This window comes from Drosophila nasuta, chromosome X (genome assembly GCF_023558535.2).
Source record: "Drosophila nasuta strain 15112-1781.00 chromosome X, ASM2355853v1, whole genome shotgun sequence".
NCBI lineage: Eukaryota > Metazoa > Arthropoda > Insecta > Diptera > Drosophilidae > Drosophila > Drosophila nasuta.
Window position 1 is genome coordinate 12,826,163 of NC_083459.1, and position 19,810 is coordinate 12,845,972.

At 34.2% G+C, this 19,810-nt stretch overlaps 1 protein-coding gene across 3 annotated transcripts; it reads right to left on the reverse strand.

The window, feature by feature from the left end:
• Positions 1-14,565: 14,565 nt before the first annotated feature.
• LOC132796416 (ubiquitin-conjugating enzyme E2 N) lies at positions 14,566-18,574 on the reverse strand. 3 transcript variants are annotated; one of them, XM_060807580.1, is made up of 2 exons: positions 18,400-18,574; positions 14,566-15,696 (listed from the first exon to the last, which is right to left on the reverse strand). In XM_060807580.1, exon 2 carries the CDS (start codon positions 15,660-15,662, stop codon positions 15,207-15,209), a length of 456 nt encoding a protein of 151 aa, XP_060663563.1. In that variant the 5' UTR covers positions 15,663-15,696; positions 18,400-18,574; the 3' UTR covers positions 14,566-15,206. The 3 variants fall into 3 exon arrangements, with proteins under 3 accessions (XP_060663563.1, XP_060663560.1, XP_060663562.1); XM_060807577.1 differs by having other exon boundaries at positions 14,566-15,701; positions 18,400-18,572; XM_060807579.1 differs by lacking the exon at positions 18,400-18,574 and adding an exon at positions 18,203-18,375 and having other exon boundaries at positions 14,566-15,701.
• Positions 18,575-19,810: the final 1,236 nt, after the last annotated feature.

Genomic DNA, 19,810 nt, shown 5'->3' on the forward strand with positions numbered 1-19,810 from the left:
GCTGTTGACACTAATCAAGAATATATATACTTTATAGGGTCGGAGATGCCTCGTTCTACCTGTTACATACATTTCCTGCCGGCACAAAGTTATACTACCCTTCTACTCTATGGGTAGCGGGTATAAAAATGTTTTTAAACTGTGGATTTTCGCTGTGCAAATTGTTTATTTTTCTTAATGTTGTAAGAATCTTATTTGTGATCCTAAACATAAAATAAACGAGTGTCGAAATGTGCGTAAAAAGCGAAGGAATTATCTTCGACATCTGTATCTTCATCAGTATCTTCATCTGCCTTGTTCTTTCAAGCGATGCTCCACTGTACTGTCATTGTGGAAAAAGTGTCACTAGTGTTTGCGTTTGCATCATCATGGCGACCGCCAAAGCTTGATAAGCTTTCGGCTGTGATGCAAGTTTGAAGATTAGCGCAAAACTCTCAACAACTTTGCTGCATGAGTTGTTGAAACAATGCGAGGTGCAACTAGTTGCTGCTGTTGATGTTGCTGTTGCTGTTGCTGTGGTTGCTTGGGAAAGTGCGAAAGTTGTGGCATAGGCAGAGAGCGAGCACAATTAAAATTAATTACATGCATCTAATTACCCAGGTATTATGCTAATCAGCTTCGACTTGCGACTTGCAAGTTGCAACTCGTTGTTGCTGCCACGCATCTCTCTAGCGATGTTGCTGATGATGAGCATGAGAAAGAGTATGATGAGTTTGCCACATGATTGCCAGATGTGAGAGATGTGAGATGAGGGGTAAAGTCAGTCTCTAATGAGACTGCTGACCAAATTGCCAAACGGTGACAGGAAATGAGAAGACCAACAGCGAGCTGTCGAGTTGCCAAGTTGCAGGGCCAATTATTGTTGTGGCCGATTAGTTAGCCATAAATCAGGTGGCAGGTGAGCGAGCAGTCCACATCGCAACATCGCAACATCGCACCACATTGTGCCACCAAGTTGGCGCCCAAAAACAATGCCCGGTCGGAAGTCAAGAGTTGGCTACTCGCAAATCACAAGTTGCAAGTCGCAGCAAGCCAGTCGAGTGGCCGACTGCAGCAACAAAGAGTCATAAATAAATGCTTGCAACTAATGCTGGCAGTTGGCTGCCACATTGCGTTATTATTGATGGTGGCAGCAACAATGGCCCAGACCACAAAACCAGACCACAAAGGCTGCCAGTTCCTTGTCGCTCGCTCGCTCGCTGGCTTGCCCCTTGCCACATGTTGCAACGTAGGTGTGATCCTGTTTGTCGTTGCCCCGCATGGGGCAGGCTCTATCTGAGCACTTCTTTGAGCTGAGCCCTGATTAATGTTCTTCCCCTCCACGAGTAATCGATTGAAAATCTTGCTTACTCTTTTGGCAAATCGATGCGAGAACTTGCCATAAATTATTATACAATGATTCACATACAATAAAGTGCCATGATAATTAAATAATATTATTTAGTTTATGAATTATATTTTTAACATATTTTCCAGCTTTCTATCTTACAAATTTCAATTCAGTTGTCTCTGGAAATTCAATTTAGATCAGAGTACAACTTAAGACAAAAATAATTACAATTTCCAACACACTTGGCTAATAACTTATTTAATAATATGTTTTTTGTTAATTCTTTTATTAGCACAAATGTAAAATTTGCATACTTTAATACCAACTTTCTATGCCATAAATTAGACAAGAGTGGCTGCTGCAAATTTAATCCAAGTCTCAAATTTACTAAAGAATCATATTAGTAAGTTATCTTTAAGTTCGAAGATTAAGTATTTTTATGTGCACCTTTATTGTTGCATTGTTTTTAGCTTCACTGTAGTATGATTTGCTAATTATAGTTACATTAAGTCTAATAAAAATATTAAACAATTAAGATACTCGCTACACACTTAAAAAAAAAAAAAAAACATTGCGGTATTCTTCGTTAAATATACTAAATAAGTATAACAAAAAATACTAAAATATGCAACAGATTAGATTATTAGTACACCGAAAAATTCTAAAAAAAAAAAATATTCTCAATACTATATTTGGTTACACATAAGAATACCGAAAAAAATACTGAAATATGCCGAACACTATATTTGGTATATAGATATACTTTTACGTTGAAAATATACCACTTTAAAATATAAGTTTTGTAGTGAATAAGTATACTGAAAAAATACAAAAATATACTGAATACTATATTTGGTATATAGTTAAACTTGTTCGTTCAAAATATACCATAGACTATAAAATATACCAGATTGCCAAAAAAGAAACTGTATACTGGTATACAGTTATACTTTGATGCTTAAAATATACCATCTGTATTTGGTATATAATTATACTTTCATGTTCAAAATATACCAGAATACCAGCTAAAGCATCTAAAACCCGTTTTTCAATAACTTCTCTCATTTTTATATACAAACACAAACAGACAAACCACAAAAAAGGTTTACGAGCATCTATTACAATCAAAGCTCTATAGAATTCAAAGCTGCTTAAAACTTTGGTCGCTTTAGGTATATTATTTTATGTTATCTAGAATTGAGGAAAATAATAAATGACTTAACAGATTTACCTAATCGATATACTACTATACATTCATTTTCATTATTATTATTATATTATAGTATTACATATTTGAACGACGTAATAAATAATACAAATAAAATTAAAGAAAAGCTTATATCTAACCGATACATCAATAACTGCTTAAGTATTCATTTTAAATCGACCCTGACTATAGCAGCTTTATAGTATAACTCTGAGTGTGATATTTAAGCTATAATATCGATATATCAATAACTGCTTGAGTATTCATGTTTGATTGATCCCAACTATATCAGTTATATAATATAACTCTGAATGTGTAATTTATACTTTAATATCGGTACATCAATAACTGCTTAAGTATTAATTTTAGATCGACCCACATATATCAGTTATATAATATTATATAACTCTGAATGTGTAATTTATGCTATAATATCGATATATCAATAACTGCTTAAGTATTAATTTGAAATCGACCCTGACTATATCAGCTTTATAGTATAACTCTGAGTGTGTAATTCATGCTTTGAAAGTTGCCAGTTGCTTGTCGAAGCGGCGTCTAATTAACGAAATAACAAGCGGACGGACAGACAGACAGACAGACAGATGGACATATGGACGGAGTTCGAGTCGAGTTTTGCATGCGAATTCGCAGCGCCATTTTGTTTTCTAAAGGCTGCCTAAGCGAACGGACGAACAAACGAACAAACGAACAAACGAACGAAGGAACGAAGGAACGAATGAAGGAAACACACACGCAATGGCAATGCAATGACCGGATGTACAGTCGACACACAAAAAAGCGAAAAGCAACACACAACATGCAGTGCAGACAAAGAGCGAGCGAGAGAGAGAGAGTGGGAGTGTGGGAGTGGGAGGCATAGATATGTCCATTTGGCGAGGCGGCTGCGGCTGTGGCTGCCACTCGCATTTTGCAAAACATCATCAAAATTGTAAAAAATAAACAAAAGCCAACATGCATAAAACCAATTTCCATTAAGGCACACACACTCGCACATGTGGATGACGCACACACGCATGTGTATGTGTGTACATGCACCCTCTCACTCACACATGGCTCTCTCACTCGCTCTGCAGCTTTGCTGCCATCTCGCTCGGACTGTGTTGTCCAAAAAAAACGAGTAGAAGAAGGCATCGAACAACGTTGGGGACTTATAGATGAGCTGCACATGAAGTTGCAAGTTGCCAGTCTCCCTCTGTGTGTGTGTGTGCGGGTGTGTGTGTGTGTGTATGAGGCGTGGCTGGACGAGGCAAGTCTGCCTATTGCTCCGAAAAATAAGCGAGCATATCCTTAATTGATATCACAAAAAGCGAGCCAAGCAATTCGCACACAAAATGGCAACCCACATGAACTCTGCCTTCCCCTCTCTCCCCCCCCCCCCTCTCACCATCTCTCTACGTATATGTGTGTGTGTGTGTGTGTGGGTTTGTGGCACACACGCATGCAAGCACCAAAAAAAGCGGCAGCAACGCAACGCAGCAACTGCCGCTTACTGCATGCGATAGGTCGGAAATTTTGCAAAGGGCGCCGCGTTGCAAGGGTAAGGCTGACTCTGTGTGTGTGTGTGTGGAGGGGACGGGGGTGCATGCGGGTGCGCACCTGCAGCCCCATGCAGCATGAAGGGTGCAAGGGTGCAAGGCTGCACGCTGGGCGCACTAAAATGGCGGCTCAGGTCGGCTTCGGTTGCCACTGCTGTTGCTGCTGTCCACTGTACAGCTGTGTGTGTGTGTGTGTGTGTAGTGGGAAGAAGCAGAAGAAGAGGGAGAAGAGGAAGAGGAAGAGAGGGGGTGTGTTGTTGTGCTTGTGCATTGGATTCGAGTGCGGCGGCCTCAGTTCGCTTTAGTTCGCTTCAGTTCAGTTCGGTTCGGTTTTTTGGTTTTGGCTTTTTCGGTTTGCACTTTTCCTCGCTCTTCCTCTTCTTCTTCTTCTACTTCTCGTTGTTGTTGTTGTTGTTCTCCTCTTTAGCTCCATTCGGTTCAGTTCGGTGCGGTTCGCCTTTGGTTCGTGGTTCGCTGTGTGCAGTTCGGTTCACTTCGGTTTAGGCTACAAACATAGGTCTACACAAGTGTGTGTGTGTGTGCGTATGTGTGTGCATGAGTGAGTGGGTGTGTGTGGGTGTGTGTGTTTGTATGCTTGTATGTGCAGTACGTTTTTCGTATGTGCAGCGAACGCATTTGACGCACACTCACACACTTGACACACACACACACTCCGCGCACACACACACATGCACATGCACAGCTGCTACTATTAAATGCATACCCCTCGAAAGTTAGGGTATCAACTAGAGTCAAGTGTTCGCATCCCAAAACTATAAATAATTCAATTAAATGCGAGCAAGCCAGAGAGAGAGAGAGAGAGAGAGTTGCAATAACCTAACCTCAAACAACGAACTTCAAGCAAAGTGGCTTCGTTGTAATAACACAATTATAATTATTATTATTGTTTATGAAATCACCACTAAAAAATTGATAAATTTGAATTTATATTTTTATCGAATTGATAAGATGTTATATATGAAAAATAGCAGGGCTCATCGAAAACTGTTATTTCAGTAAAATTAATATAATTTAATTACACACAAACAGATTGTAAGAACAAAATATTTATTTTGAGAGACAAATCTATAATTTAATATCTGATATTTTAACCAGATACATAAAAATAAACAAAGTAAATGAAATTAAATTAATTCAATTAATATTAAAAGTTGATTAACATTGAAATTCATTAAAGTATTGTGGTAATATTTATTTTATATTCATCAGATTTTTTTAAGGAATTCTACTTAACTATAAAATGGAACTTCCTTAACATTTACAAGTCAGTATATTGTATTAATATTTTAATAAGTAAAAGCCATTTGCAACCAATAGTTTAGAAATAAGTTAGTTTTAAGATAATTAAATATTTTAATAATAATTCCTATTACTAGGAAAACTTATTTTGGGATTTTTATTTGGTATGATTTTTGAAATTTGCATTTGTGATCTAATTATAATTGAAATATAATCAACGATTTATTGAGTTGACATATATTTTGTCCAAATGAAATAAATACAAGATTTTTGTAGACTTTATGGTACTTTAAAATAAACAAAAAAATTTGTAATTTAAAAAAAAAAATAGAATATTTAATATTTACAAATTCAATAATAATTTTAGCTTGCTTACATTAATTTCGTATATTTTGTTGTATTTAAAATGTGACAAATATTAAAAATCTCAATGTAAATATTTCAAAAATCAGTTTTAATTAATATGTAAAAAAGCTGTTACATAATTATGACAAAAAACAAATTTTGTTTACAATTTAATATAATTAAAGCTGTTGAATAAAAATATATGTATTTTAATATGTCAACTTTAAAACATACTTAATAATATATGTAGGTAATATTTTAAATGTGTATTTGGAATTTACAAAAAAAAAAATTAAATAACAACAACAAATATTGAAAAAATTGATAAAAATTTTATAATGCTTTCACTATTTATATATCGAATTTCATAATGTTTGTAAGCTTTGTAATCAACTTTAGCCTAATGTTCGGATTTGTTATATATTTGATTTAAAAATATTGTATATAATTTAAATTAGAAGTAACTTAATTATAAATTACCACGCCATCGGCCTTGCTCAGCTTTGTACGTTAAATTAATAGTTTCTTCCCTAGATTCTAGAAAAAATACAGTGTGACCGTATATTATTGAACATTATATCATCAATTTACTTATTTTGTGTTATATACCTTTACAAAAAATGCAGAGTGACCGTATAATATTGAACATTAGTTTGTTGATTTACTTATTATTTGGTATTAATTTGACTTTGATTTTAATACTAAATAATTACAATAAATAAAATTAATTTTTGCATGTAGTAAGGGGTATCTCATAGTTGAGCATGCTCTCCAAATAGTGGTATGAAAAAAATACAGTGTGACCGTATACTGTTGAATATTATATCATCAATTTACCTATTTATTGTTATTTACCTTTGCAGAAAATACAGTGTGACTGTATATTAATGAACATTATTTCATCAATTTACTTATTTATTGTTATTTATCTTTACAACAAGTACAGTGTGACCTTATATCATTGAAAATACATTTATTGATTTACTTATTTTTATTTATATTGAATATTATACTAAATAATTAAAATAAATAATATCAATTTTTGCATGTAGTAAGGGGTATCTTATAGTTGAGCATGCTCTCCAAATAGTGTTATGACGCTAGCTTCTTCTTCTTTTTATTTCACATGTCGTTGCAAATGTAGTTGTCGTTGTTGTTGTTGTTGTTGTTGTTGGGGCTCTTTTGGTTCGTGTGTTGCAGAAAAATTGAGTTGAAATAAAAGTTTTTTGCTGGCCATCAACGTTTTTTTGTCCTTTCGTGTGTGCGTGTCCCAATGTGTGTGTGTGTGCGAGTGTGTATGTGTGTGTGTGTGTGTGTGGTTATGTGTTGTTGCCTTGTGCTATGCGTTAACACGGTAACGGGACGTGGAGCGTCCTTCGCCTACGAGTCACGCCTATGCGAGGCTGAGGCTGAGGCAAGGCCCCATTTTTGGGGGCTGTCTGTCTGCTATCCAGCGTGGAGTGCGGGAGAGGAGAGAGGGGTGTGGGTTAGTCTGTTGGGTTTTTAGTGGAGCTTAAGCGAGCGAGCGAGCGAGCGACCAACAGACAGACAGACGGACGGACAGACAGACAGACAGTGTGACCAGGCGACCGTTGAGCAGCTTCGGTTGGCGCTTTGGGCGCATTTCACATTTGAGTTTTTGAAGCAGAAAATCGATAAGTGCGCACGTACAGGAATATATATACACATATAAATATATACATATATAGAGTATGTGTGTGTGTGTGGCATGTGGCATGTGGCATGTACTTAACGTCGCATGTGGGCAACGTCATGCGTCTCCAGGCGGCTTCGCAGACGCAGCTGGTCGCAGGACACCGACACGGACACGGACACACAACTTGCTGCACGGCCTGCCTGCCCCACGAGGCGGAGTGGGTGTGGCAGAGTGAGAGAGAGAGACAGAGAGAGAGAGAGAGAGGACGGCTCGAAAATCCCTACGTGCGCTTTGCTGTTTCATCAATTATTTGTTTCGGTTTTGTGCGAATGGACGAGCACACAAGGATGCAGCAGGACCAAGGCACAAACACAGAGCCAGAGCCAGAGTCGGAGCCGGAGAGAGAGAGAGAGAGATGAAGTATGTGAACGAGAGAGGGAGATAGTGTGAGCTAGAAAGAGAACTCGCACCCATTGCAGCGTTTTGGGCATTTTGTTTTGGCCAAAAGCAAAAACTGTCTGCATTCTAAGCGAGCACACAACTACACACACACACACACACACACATATATATCAAATATATATACATATATATGATATATATAGCAAATATGTACGTTGATAGTAGATGTATATGGCTGCGCTTCATGTATTGTTTATTTGGTTTGCCATCGGATCATTTGAAGCGCACAGACAACACGTCCAAATTGTTGTTCTTGTGGATAATTTCAGCAGTTTATACTACATACACTTTGCCTTGTATCTTGTATCTTGTTGTTAGTACGCGTATCTTGCAGATACATGCAACTTGATTGTTCCCAAATGGATTACGGCCAAAACTTGTTTAGTTTTGACAGCCAGCCAGCCAGCTATCCAGCCAGGCAGCGATTCAAACAGCTCAAGATCGACAGAGTTGCAGTCTCTTAAACGATAAAACATGTAACGGAAGTGCAACTTTATTGCAACAAGCTTAAAGCTTAATGCATATCGCTTATATCGAAAGCTTCTGTATGTGTGCTTGCACGAGTGAAAGCTTCTCTTAAATGTGCTTTTGTCAGCAAGAAACACTTTACTCTTCTTTAGACGAAAGCTTCTGTATATGTGTTTTCGCTAGTGAAAGCTTATGTATGTGTGCTTTCGATAGTGAAAGCTTCCTTGAATGTGCTTTCGCTAGTGGAATCTTCTTCAAATGCGCTTTTGCAGAAACGCTTTACTCTTATTTAGATGAAAGCTTCTGTATACGTGCTTTCGCTAGTGAAAGCTTCTGTATATGTGCTTTCGCTAGTAAAAGCTTCTTTAAATTTGATTTTGCAGAAACACTTTACTATTCTTTAGGTGAAAGCTTTTTAAATGCGCTTTTGCAGAAACACTTTACTATTCTTTCGATGAAAGCTTCTGTATATGTGCTTCCACTAGCGAAAAGCTCTATACCATAATTTAAATCAATAAACTGATTATACGTTACACAAAATCGAATCACTTTTATGAACTGTAAAATTCTTCAAAATTTAAATTCCAGAATCAAACTTTTTCAAAATAAAGCTCTAATTCACATTGCAACTCGATTAAATTATTTTTATTAGACATATCAAAAGCATTTTACTTAGTTCTGATTTCTGCACGACTCAAATTTGTGAAGCACATTTTTGTTCAAAGTTGAACTGTATTGCCACAAGCTGAAATTTTATCGCTTAAACCAAAAGCATCTTTGCATTTACTGTTGCCATCTGTGAGCTTTATACTTTTATTTATACAACAATTCTCTAAATGTTATGTATAAAAAAAAAATGAATATCACATTGATGCTGAGATATTTCTTTAGATTCCTGTAAAACTTAACTTTATTAAGCTCATGCTTTTATACAGCTTGGGAAAAAAAATAATGTATACGTACATATATGTACACTTAAAGTTAAAATATTAACATCCAAAACAAATGAAAAATTAATCAAAAGCTTCAATTCTAATAAAAAATTCGTTTTGCTAACTATACGATTACTTTGTATTATTTAACTATTACTCCAATTACTTTAAATGAACCAATTTTAGATTGAAATGTAGATCTTGATTTTAAGAAATTTACGATTTTAAAGAAACATTCTTGAAAAAAGAATTTCAGATTGAAAACTTTTTAAAGAATTCTAATTTACTAGACTCGACTATGCAAAAAATTGTCTTTAAATTTCTCAAGAAAATTTTATATCGATTTTACTCAAGAGGCTTTCCAATTAATTAATTAATTTTGAACTTTAATATTAAAATTTCATATGTAAAAAATGAATATAAAATGTGCTTTCAGCGCGATTGAAATAATTTATTTACGCAAATGTGCTTTCTGAAATAAGTTTGATAAAGCTTTTAAGCTTTCTTCTTCAGATGTGCCCCACAATGTTGCTGGCAAGTTATTTCAGAGTCGTAAATCGAGGCAAATGGCTCATGATTTTGGGCAATTAGGCAAAGTTAAGTTGGCTAACAGCCAACAACAACCAGTTTTGGGCTGTTGATAAGCAAAGCCCAAAGGCGAAGATAAGATAAGAGAGCGCAACGCTTTAGCAACGCGAAGATCTGATAATAAAGCAAACGCTACGAATTAAGTATGATGAGTGCAACGCACAATTGTCGCATAAATCATGCGAGGTGGCAGCAACAAGAGATCGAAGCCTTATCTTGCCACAAGAGTGAGGAGGAGGAGGAGGAAGGGGCAACAGTCGACTGGGTTTTTGTCTTTGGCCTGCAGCAGGTGCCACACACACACACACAAACACACACACTCAGATGATGTTGCAGAAGCAAACGCGATTAATAGCTGGCCAGTTGCTGGCCATGGCCAAGCCCATGCCTCAAAGAGAGGGAGAGAGAGACAGAGTAAGAGAGTGAAAGAGAGAGAGAGAGTGTGGCGCCTAGACGTAGCACGGCCTCGCCTTTGTCTATGCAAACACAACACACTCAAACACACACAAAATGCGGCAGCTGCCGATAAAAATGCTCACCTCAACGCCAACACCTGACCCCATTCCCCCTCTCCCTCTCCCTCCCCCTTCTATCCCCTTCTGGCAACCCCCTTGAGGTTGCACTCTGCATATGCGTTCAACATTTCGGACTCCTATATAGTAGAGAGAGAGAGAGAGAGAGTCTAATGCGATAAAAAGCTATATGCGGAACTGAACATGGAGACAACACGTTAGGCAGCAACACTCGAGGCTTGCTCGACTATGTAATACCCGGTACTCAAATTAAGACAGCTTTACTGCTTCCTATTTGACAGTTTAACAAGTTATATAAATAAATAATATAGCACTCCCTTCTTTTAGTTATTATATTATTTTTTTTAATAATTAACATGTAAATAAATAAATAATAAATAAAGAATAAACATAAAGCATCAACATAGACACTTATTAACAATATTTCGCAGTTATTAAGTAGTTGAACCTGTACAGCAAAAAAACACCATAATAATACATTTTAGCAAAAACTCATTCCGCCCAAAGCTCATAATTATATCATAATCAAGTTGAATAAATAACAATAACATAGAATTAACTTTTAAGTTCGATTCTCATAGACAGATCTTCAAGTTGGCAATTTAAGGTTAAACAAAAGAAATTAGTGTGACCATAGCATTCAAAAACTAATGTCTTAAATAACTACCAAGCAATAATAATCATTATCAAATTTTGTAGCATCAAATTGCAGTTAAAACAACACTCAAAAATGTGTAATAATATTGCTTGAACTAAAATATTATTTATGTGCATATATTTTACATATAATATATAATGATTTTATAATATATAATGATTATATTATTATATAGTGTGACCTGTTTAGAAAAAGAATTTCGCCCAAATGTAAGAATTCTTTTTAATGGGAATATCAAAACTTGGCGTTCTTTTATTAATATCTAATTGCTCCTTGGGAACTTACTAATAAAAATAAATCAAGAAATTGAAAAAAAAAACTACTACTATGCATCTGTTTTCATTTTAAGTAGTTCGCAAGTTATTATTATTTTTTCTTAAAATATCGAAAACAATTCCCTATTTAAATGAGATCAACCAGAGCTACTGAAGCTTTCAAATAATAAAAAAAAAAATGGTATAATACCAAAATTTTTAGAACTTAAAGACCCGTTTTCAATCATTTTTAATTTCCTTCGGAGTTTACTAATAAAAATTAATCAGCAAATTTAAAAAGCAACGAAACTTATAATACAAAAATAAAAAAGGTATAATGATAAAATTATACAAATTCAAAGAATATTTTAAAAAATGTTCGATGAACTAATATTATCGATATTTGTAAAGCTTTTAAAGAGTAACACAATAAATAATAATGTAGACAATAATTTCAATTGTTAAGTAATTTTGATCGTTAAAAGAGAGACAAACTTAAAAACCAAATCTTTTTTTTATTTATTTGTGATATAACAATAGTTTAAGAATTTATATACGAGTATTTTATAAGCAAATTAGATCGTTAGAAGAGATGGACTTAAAAATTAAGTTGATTTTTTATTAATTAGCTTTTTGTGTTAATAAATTCTTCATTTATTTCTGATAAAATATTAGTTTACAAATTTATATATTTTATAAATAAGTTTGATCGTTAGAAGAGATAGACTTAAGAACTTAGTCAATATTTTATCAATAATGTTAATAAATTCTACAATTTTCTTGTGATATTATAATATTTTAGAGACTTTATTATTGTAATTTAAATGACAAATTATAATACAACTCTTCTCAACTCTTTCGGTAGCCGGTATAAAAAGGAATATAGTGCAGAGAGAATAGAGCAAAAAAAAAAAAAAAAAAAAATACATCACGGTCGAAAGAGCAACAGCAAGACAGGGAAGGCAAATGCGAGTGCAAAAGAGAGAGAGAAAACAAGTGGACACCAAAACAAAACAAACAAAAAAAATAACAAAAAAAAAGTCGTTAGGTTCGACATTTGACTGCCCAGCCTGGGCCAAAGCGAAAGCTAAAGCTAAAGCCTGACGTGCAACAGCCTCGAGGAGCAAAACAGCAACAACAACGATTGATAGGGAGACGGGGGAGTGAGGAAGAAAGAGGAAGAAGGGGAGACGCATAGGACGCGGCGCATCCAATCAGCAGGCACATGCTAACGGCTCGGGGTGTGGCCAACAATTTGGCCACCCCATAAAAAAGGGTTTAATCCTGCCATCCGCATCCGCTGCCCTTTCCCCCCTCCCCCTTCTCCCTTCTCCCTTCCCTCTCTCCCAGGGAAAACAACAAAAAGAAAAAAACTAGTGGAGCGCAGAGACAACGAAATGGAAAAACGCCACCCACGCCTCCAAAATGATTGACAACTGCACTCAGAGGACATCGTCATCCTCTGCCAGCCAGCTGCCACATTCTGCAGAGAGACAATGCAAATTTCAGGTGAACACACAGCCACAGCTCTCCATCCATCCATCCATCTATATACGGAATATATATATCAAACTGTCCAGATACGTGAGCATTTGGGAGTTGCATTTGTCACACTTCCTTGACTCTATTTTTCTCTAAAAATTCACTTAATACAAGAAAATATCAAACTATTCAACAAAATTATTTATTATTATTTCATTGATCCCACATCATAATATACCTTTTTTCTATATTTACTTAGAATATCACCAATATCAATATCAATAATATCAAACTATTTTTTTTCTTCAAATTATCTATATAGAAGTATTTTTTCTTTATTTTTTTGTATTATTAATTTATTATTTATTATTATTTCATTGATCCCACATCATAATATACCTTTTTTCTATATTTACTTAGACTCGTATTATCAATATCAAAAATATCAATGATCTTCCTTAACACTTCATTTATTCCAAACTACTTTTTTCCTTCAAATTTTCTATATAGAAGTATTTTTTTCCTAATTTTTGTTTATCAACATATGTTAAACATCTCTTTACCGAAAATACCATCTTATAAATAGTCTTTCTTAATTCTTCACAAATTGCTAACTACAGAAACTGTCTTTCTCCAAAATTTCCTTTATAGAAGTATTTTTCTTATTTCGAGTTTTCAAATTCCTATCGTATTTTAAAGAGCAATGCTGATTAAATTTTTTTTCTAAAATATTTTACACATTTCTCAAAAATTTTACCAAAAAATACTTTAGATGAGCTTCCTTGACTCTTAACTGAAGAGTTTTAAAGAAACTCCTTGATTTTTTGAGTTTTATTGTTCTTAACTCATTTTTGAAGAATACTAATATATTCTACTCAATTTATTCTAAAAAAAAAAAAACATATTACGTATTGTTTTTCAATCGAATTTTTCACTTCACATTTAATGAACTGTTTAAAGTTATCTTTTTTTTTATTTTTAAAATTCGTATTGAATTTTAATGGATTAAAATACCTAAATCCTAAAGCTGTTTAAGGCATAGTTCGTACTTAGCTTAAAAACATTTTTAAACTCTGTGGAACAAATGTTCCTTGCATTTTAATTCTAAGCTCGGATCGTTTTCCATATTTCAATGTCTTCTCTACAACAATATAAAAAATATTGTTTACGAAATATGAAATTGTTCTCCAAGTTCTATTACAAATTTCTCGATATTTATGCCAACAAATTAATCAATTTTGAAAAAGCTTTTTATCGATATTTAATTTATAAGATACTTTAACAATTCGAAGAAATTTTTTGCTTTCGATTTTATTTTTCAAAATGTATTTTTATTACTTTCTAAAAATATGAAATACCCAATTTCATTATTATTACAATTATTCCTTATATAAAGATATCTGTTATTTTTCGCCATGTAGTCTGTTAAAATTTTTTTCGTGTTGCTTTTATAATGCTTTAAAAATATATTTATTAAATTATATTAAAGCACTCTAATAAAAAGTATTAATATCAAAATGATTTCAATTAATTGCAAAATTTCAAACCTATTCAAAACCGTTACAAATACGCGGTATTACTATTAAAATATACCATGAAAATACTAAAAATATACCGCATGCTATATTTGGTATACTGATACATTAACAATATACCATAGAGTGCAAAATATACCAGAATACTTGCCAATAACTTCAATAATTTTTATCAGAAAGTAACCAAAAATTATAATCAGCAATTCTAAATCCTTTAGTTATTATTGTCTGTAAAAAAAAAGAAGTTAAAGTTGTCTTCAAAAATTCTTGCCAATCCCAATAAAAAGAAAGTCACTTGTTGATTTGATTTTGATTTTGCTTTTATTATTATTTATATAATACATATATATCTGTGTGTATATATACATACATACATGTATATATTTGTTATTACGTGTATGATGTAAAGTACTAATTCCATAAAAGGCTCGTTTCTTAATCATGTTATTCAAACATTTCGTACATAGATTGATCAAAAAGCTGAGGACCCCAGAGAACACACAACCACAATCTGAAAATCAGGAAATCTGAATCTGAAAGTCAGAAATACGATATTTATTGAACGGATGTTTCTTCATCTTCTTCTTCGTGGTTCTGTTATTTAAAGCAGTCAATTTATGTACGAGCAATGTTGCTAATATCATAATAATTATCATAGTTTAGGTTACGTTTATTATAAATGTTTGTTATTATTATTATTGTTGTTGTTGGGTTGCCTGTATAAAACAATGCATCTGAGTTCTGTATACTTTTCGCTTACAATCATTTTAAACCCGCCCAGCAAAAAAAAAAAACTAAAATATATATATATATAATACGATTAAATCAATTTCTTGATGTTTCACATTCGTTTCAATACCCCCGTCCCCTCCCCTAGTATCCCCCTCTACTTTCTCTCCACTTCATCGTCGTGTCTTCCATTCTCACTCCCAAAATTCAGTCTTCGACCGCATACTTTTGGGTCCATTCACGGGCATTGCGAATGGCCTCGGCCTCGTTGACCTTCCACAATTCGGCGACATCGTTGGCCAGCGGATCATCGGGATTTGGGGCACTCAACAGCGCCTGGATGGAGAGCAAAATGGTGCGAATCTGGAGAGCTGGACTCCACTTATCCTTGAGCACATCGAGACAGATGCGACCCAAGCGATCGATATTCGGATGATAGATCTTTGTGATGAAACGCACCTTGGGCGCCGACATCGGATAATCCTCGGGCAGAAAGAGTTCCAGCTTAAAGACCCCGCCCTCGAAGGGAGAATCATTCGGTCCGGTGACAATCACATGGAAATATCGGGCATTATTCTCATCGGGTATCGCATTGATGCCCGGCACCGGTTCCTGCATCAGACGTTGTGTCTCCTTGATGATGCGACGTGGCAAGCTGGACATGCTGCTGTTGCTTCTTCTTCCTCTTTTGGTTGAACTGTTCTGAAAGTGAAGAGAAGAAAAGAGGGGAGTGGAAAAAAAAAGTGGGGAAAATGTTGAGTTGAGAAGAAGCTTAGCTTAGATAAAGTTGTGCGAATGTTTCAAGGACGCAAGACTCTATTTGTGTCTGTGTGTGTGTGTGTGTGGTTGGGTTGTGGCAGGTACACGTGGCATGCACCTTCTTTGGCTGCTGCTGTTGCGACTTTCACTTTCCGCAAATGGCAAAAAGTTTTCGCTGCTGCATTTTATTGTAGCTACAAGATACAAATGCGAATTCAAGAGATGCAGATTCAAGTGCCTCAAAGTGCTGAATGTGTGTGTGTGTATGTGTGTGTGTGTGTGTGTGAGAGTCTCGTCTGTGTCTGCCGAGTCTATAATTGCACACAATTAAATTGTTTGCAGTTTGTTGGCCATTTGCATATCAAAACAAATGCGGCAACAAGTTTAAGTGCTCTTCCACTTGCAGCCTGACCGACTTTCGTATACCCGGCAAATATTTAATATTTTTTTTATTCTGTTTGTTTTATATTTTGAATCTTCTCTTACGAGACTAACAAAATGATTTACAAAGTTCGACTTTTGTATACCCCGCAAATATGTAATATTGATTTACAGAGTTCAGCTTTTGCATACCCGACAAATATTGAATGTTGACTTAGTAAATTAGTAATGAAAATTTCAACAAATTAATTACTTAAGTCAGCTCTATCGATTTGTATGATATCTAAGATATATACTGCTATCAATTACATTTAATATAGTGACTAAATGATACCCTAAGTTATAAGTTATCTAAGTTTTGCTGTATTCCAAAATTCAAAAATTAAATAAAAATTTACATTTATAACAAAGAATTAAAATACGAACAAGATAAATTATGACTCTAATAATTACAAGTTTCCTTAGAAAAATTTTCTAAAATATTGTCGTTAACTATATTTTAATCAAAAAATAAAAAAGATTGTCAGTTTCAATAAAATGATACCAAAATTAGCAGAGATGTTTTGCTAAAAAGGTTACTAGAAGAGGAACAAATTGAACTATCTAGAAAATACTTGAAAAATAAAAAACTAGTAAGAAAGTCTTAGTCGAGATGCAACACTACAAGATACCCTTTTTGTAAAGCCTAAGCAATTGATTAAGTAAAAGTTTTAAAATAACTTTCGACAAACTTTTTCGCTAGAGACCACTGAAGAAACTACAACAACTGTGGAAAACTTATAAAACTCAGATATATTATAGACTATATAGAAATATACCCTGTATATTAAAGTTTTGCGGCAGCAATATTGAATTCTTTAACAACTGATGCAAATACTTTTTAAATTAACTGGAATTCATTTGTTTTATTTAGTAAACTTCAATTCATTAAGAAATAAGGAAATTCTTTCATTCATACATATCGAAAAACCCCAGGAAAAATAGTAAATTAAAAGCAAAGCTACAATAACAGGGCATGAAAGTATTTCTTACTACAGATTTTAGTAATTTATATTTCTCATTTAATGTGTTTATCGACTTATCGGCATAAAAGTATTCCTTACTACAGATTATAGTAATTAATTTATTCTTTTCTTTTCAGTGTGAAAGATAAACTTCAACTACATAATGAATACAAAAAACTTCCTAGCACATATAGAGTATTTATGTATTCATATATAACTTTTATGATCTCTATTAGCGAAGCACTCAAATAAAAGAACGGAACATCAAGAACAGAACATCTCTATACTGATTACAACTATACTAATAAACAATACTTTATACTTGATAAGGTCGAATAAAACTCCTTCCACTCTTTAAGCTTGATACACCTTGTCATTAATCAGAACAGGGTATAAATTCAAAACCAACTCACAAGACGTCACGCTAAAAGCTTCTAGAGACTAATATGATGGACACCACTGTACACAAATGCCGACAAGAACAGCAACAACAAGAAGAGGAAGAAGAACAACAGCAACAATCAATGGAATGCAGCGGAAAGAAAATTCCAGAAAGCTGCCAAAATGCAAACACGAATAATAACAAATAGCAAAAAACAACAAGAACAACAGGATTTTAGTGTTATTATTGTTATTGTTATTGTTGCTGCTGCTGTTTCAGGTGTTGGCATGCGGAATGTTGTTGTTGTTGTTGTTGTTTTGTTTGTGTGTTTTACATTTTTCCATTGTATACATTATTTAAAAATTTATCGATTTCTTAAGCGCGCTAGTGTCACACACAGACACACACACACGCACGCAGCGAAAGCCGCTACACACACACGCACACACAGTTGGAGCATACGGTAGCTGGGAAGGGGGAGGGGGGGAGAGCAAGCACATTTGTCACGCACGTTGCTCGAAAAATCAATAACAAAGCGAAGAAATTATAAATGCAATGCTAATGCAAACACGATTAAGCAAATTAATATGCCACACACACACTGTGTAAAATTTGACATTCGGCAATTGAAGTTTGAAGTGCACCAACAAAAACAACACACACACACACACGCTTACCTATAATCAGACACTCTCACACACACACAGCTATTGAAGAAGGCGTATTATTTTCGTCAATGCGCTGCTACTGTACGTGCTTCTTCTTTTGCGCTGTGCGTTGTTGTTGTTTTTGCACTTGCACCGTACAAAAACGCACACACACACTCTCACTCAAACAAACAGTAAGAAAACAATAATTGTGCACAAGTATTTACCACTTATTTTTGCGAATTTTTTTTATTACAAATTTCTTCACAATATTCGCCGTTTTTTCTTTGTTTTTGTCTTGTTTTCTTGCTTCGACAGCTCCCCAGCTCCACGCAAATTATGAACGTTGGAAAAAAATTTTTTTCTATACGCGCTTTGTTTGTGTTGGTGCTGTTGGTGTGTGTTGCGTTTTTTTTTTTTGCCTGTATTGTATGCGTGTGAGCCGCTGTTTCAATGCCGCAGGGTTGCCAGATACCACGAGGCATGAGAAAATAAACTTTCTGCGCTCATTACTCGATAAATACTAAATTTTAAAATAAACTAACAGTTTTGCTAGTATAAGCTGATTTTTTAACATATGTTTTTAATATTTGACACTTAAAAGCAAGGTTATAAATTGTCTGCACATATATAAAACACATGAATGTGCTGGCAACACTGCGCGCAATCAACAGCCAGACATGCGTTTGCTCTGTAGCAAGCAGCTTTTTGACATGCTGTCGCCGTGAGTTTGCCAGCAGTCAGCTTTAGCTACGTTGCGCGGCATGCCAATTAGAAGAATTTGCCGGTTGATTGACCAAATAAGAAGTCCAATTTGACCATCGTTCCTCTAATTCGATTTGTTTCATGTTTTTCATTTGAAATTCAAAATGTTGCACAAAAAAGTTAGTACTTTTTATGCCAATTAATTTATGTATTTGCATGTGTGTTATTGAACATATTGTGCTTCGCTTAGTAGAGAAGGTGTTAGTTCAAATGACATTGATATTATAGATTTGTATTAAAATGTTAATAACAATTTTTAAGCTGTATGTAAAATAATAATAAAGTTTATAAAGAATGCATAGCATTTCCATAAAATTTATGATTTATTAATTTTCCAATTTAAATGAATTTGTTAAAATATGTAAAAAATGGCTGTAAAAATTATAACAACAAATAATACAAAAATACTTATAATTAGTGTTTTCTGTAAGCAATTAAAATAAATAGTGAAGTCCTCTTAAGCGGACACCTACCTCTTTTAAGCGGACATTCGTTTTCAACGACCTTTTTGACTTTATTTCATTTGTTTATGCAAATTATTTTCTGACTGTAAATTTTTTCTTTTATTTTATTAGATTTTTTTAAATTAGATTAGTCCCAATTAGATAATATGCAAAAAAAATATACATACATATATTACAAAATAGTATTCGAAAAAGTTTTAATTTTATGAATTTTTGTATAAACAAAATTCCAACAATAAGCATGCAACTTTTATTTTAGTTGTTGTTTTTGCCATAGAAGGAAAAAATATTAAATGCAAACAAAACAAAACAAAACAAAACTTTTTGGCTATATTCGTTGACATTTGAGCAATTGACGTTGACGCTGACGTTGACGTTGACGTCGCTGTCGACGCTATCAGCTCATGCA

Coding starts and splice junctions, on each gene's coding strand:
- LOC132796416 (XM_060807580.1), bottom strand. CDS start 15,662: ATGTCCAGCTTGCCACGTCGCATCATCAAGGAGACACAACGTCTGATG.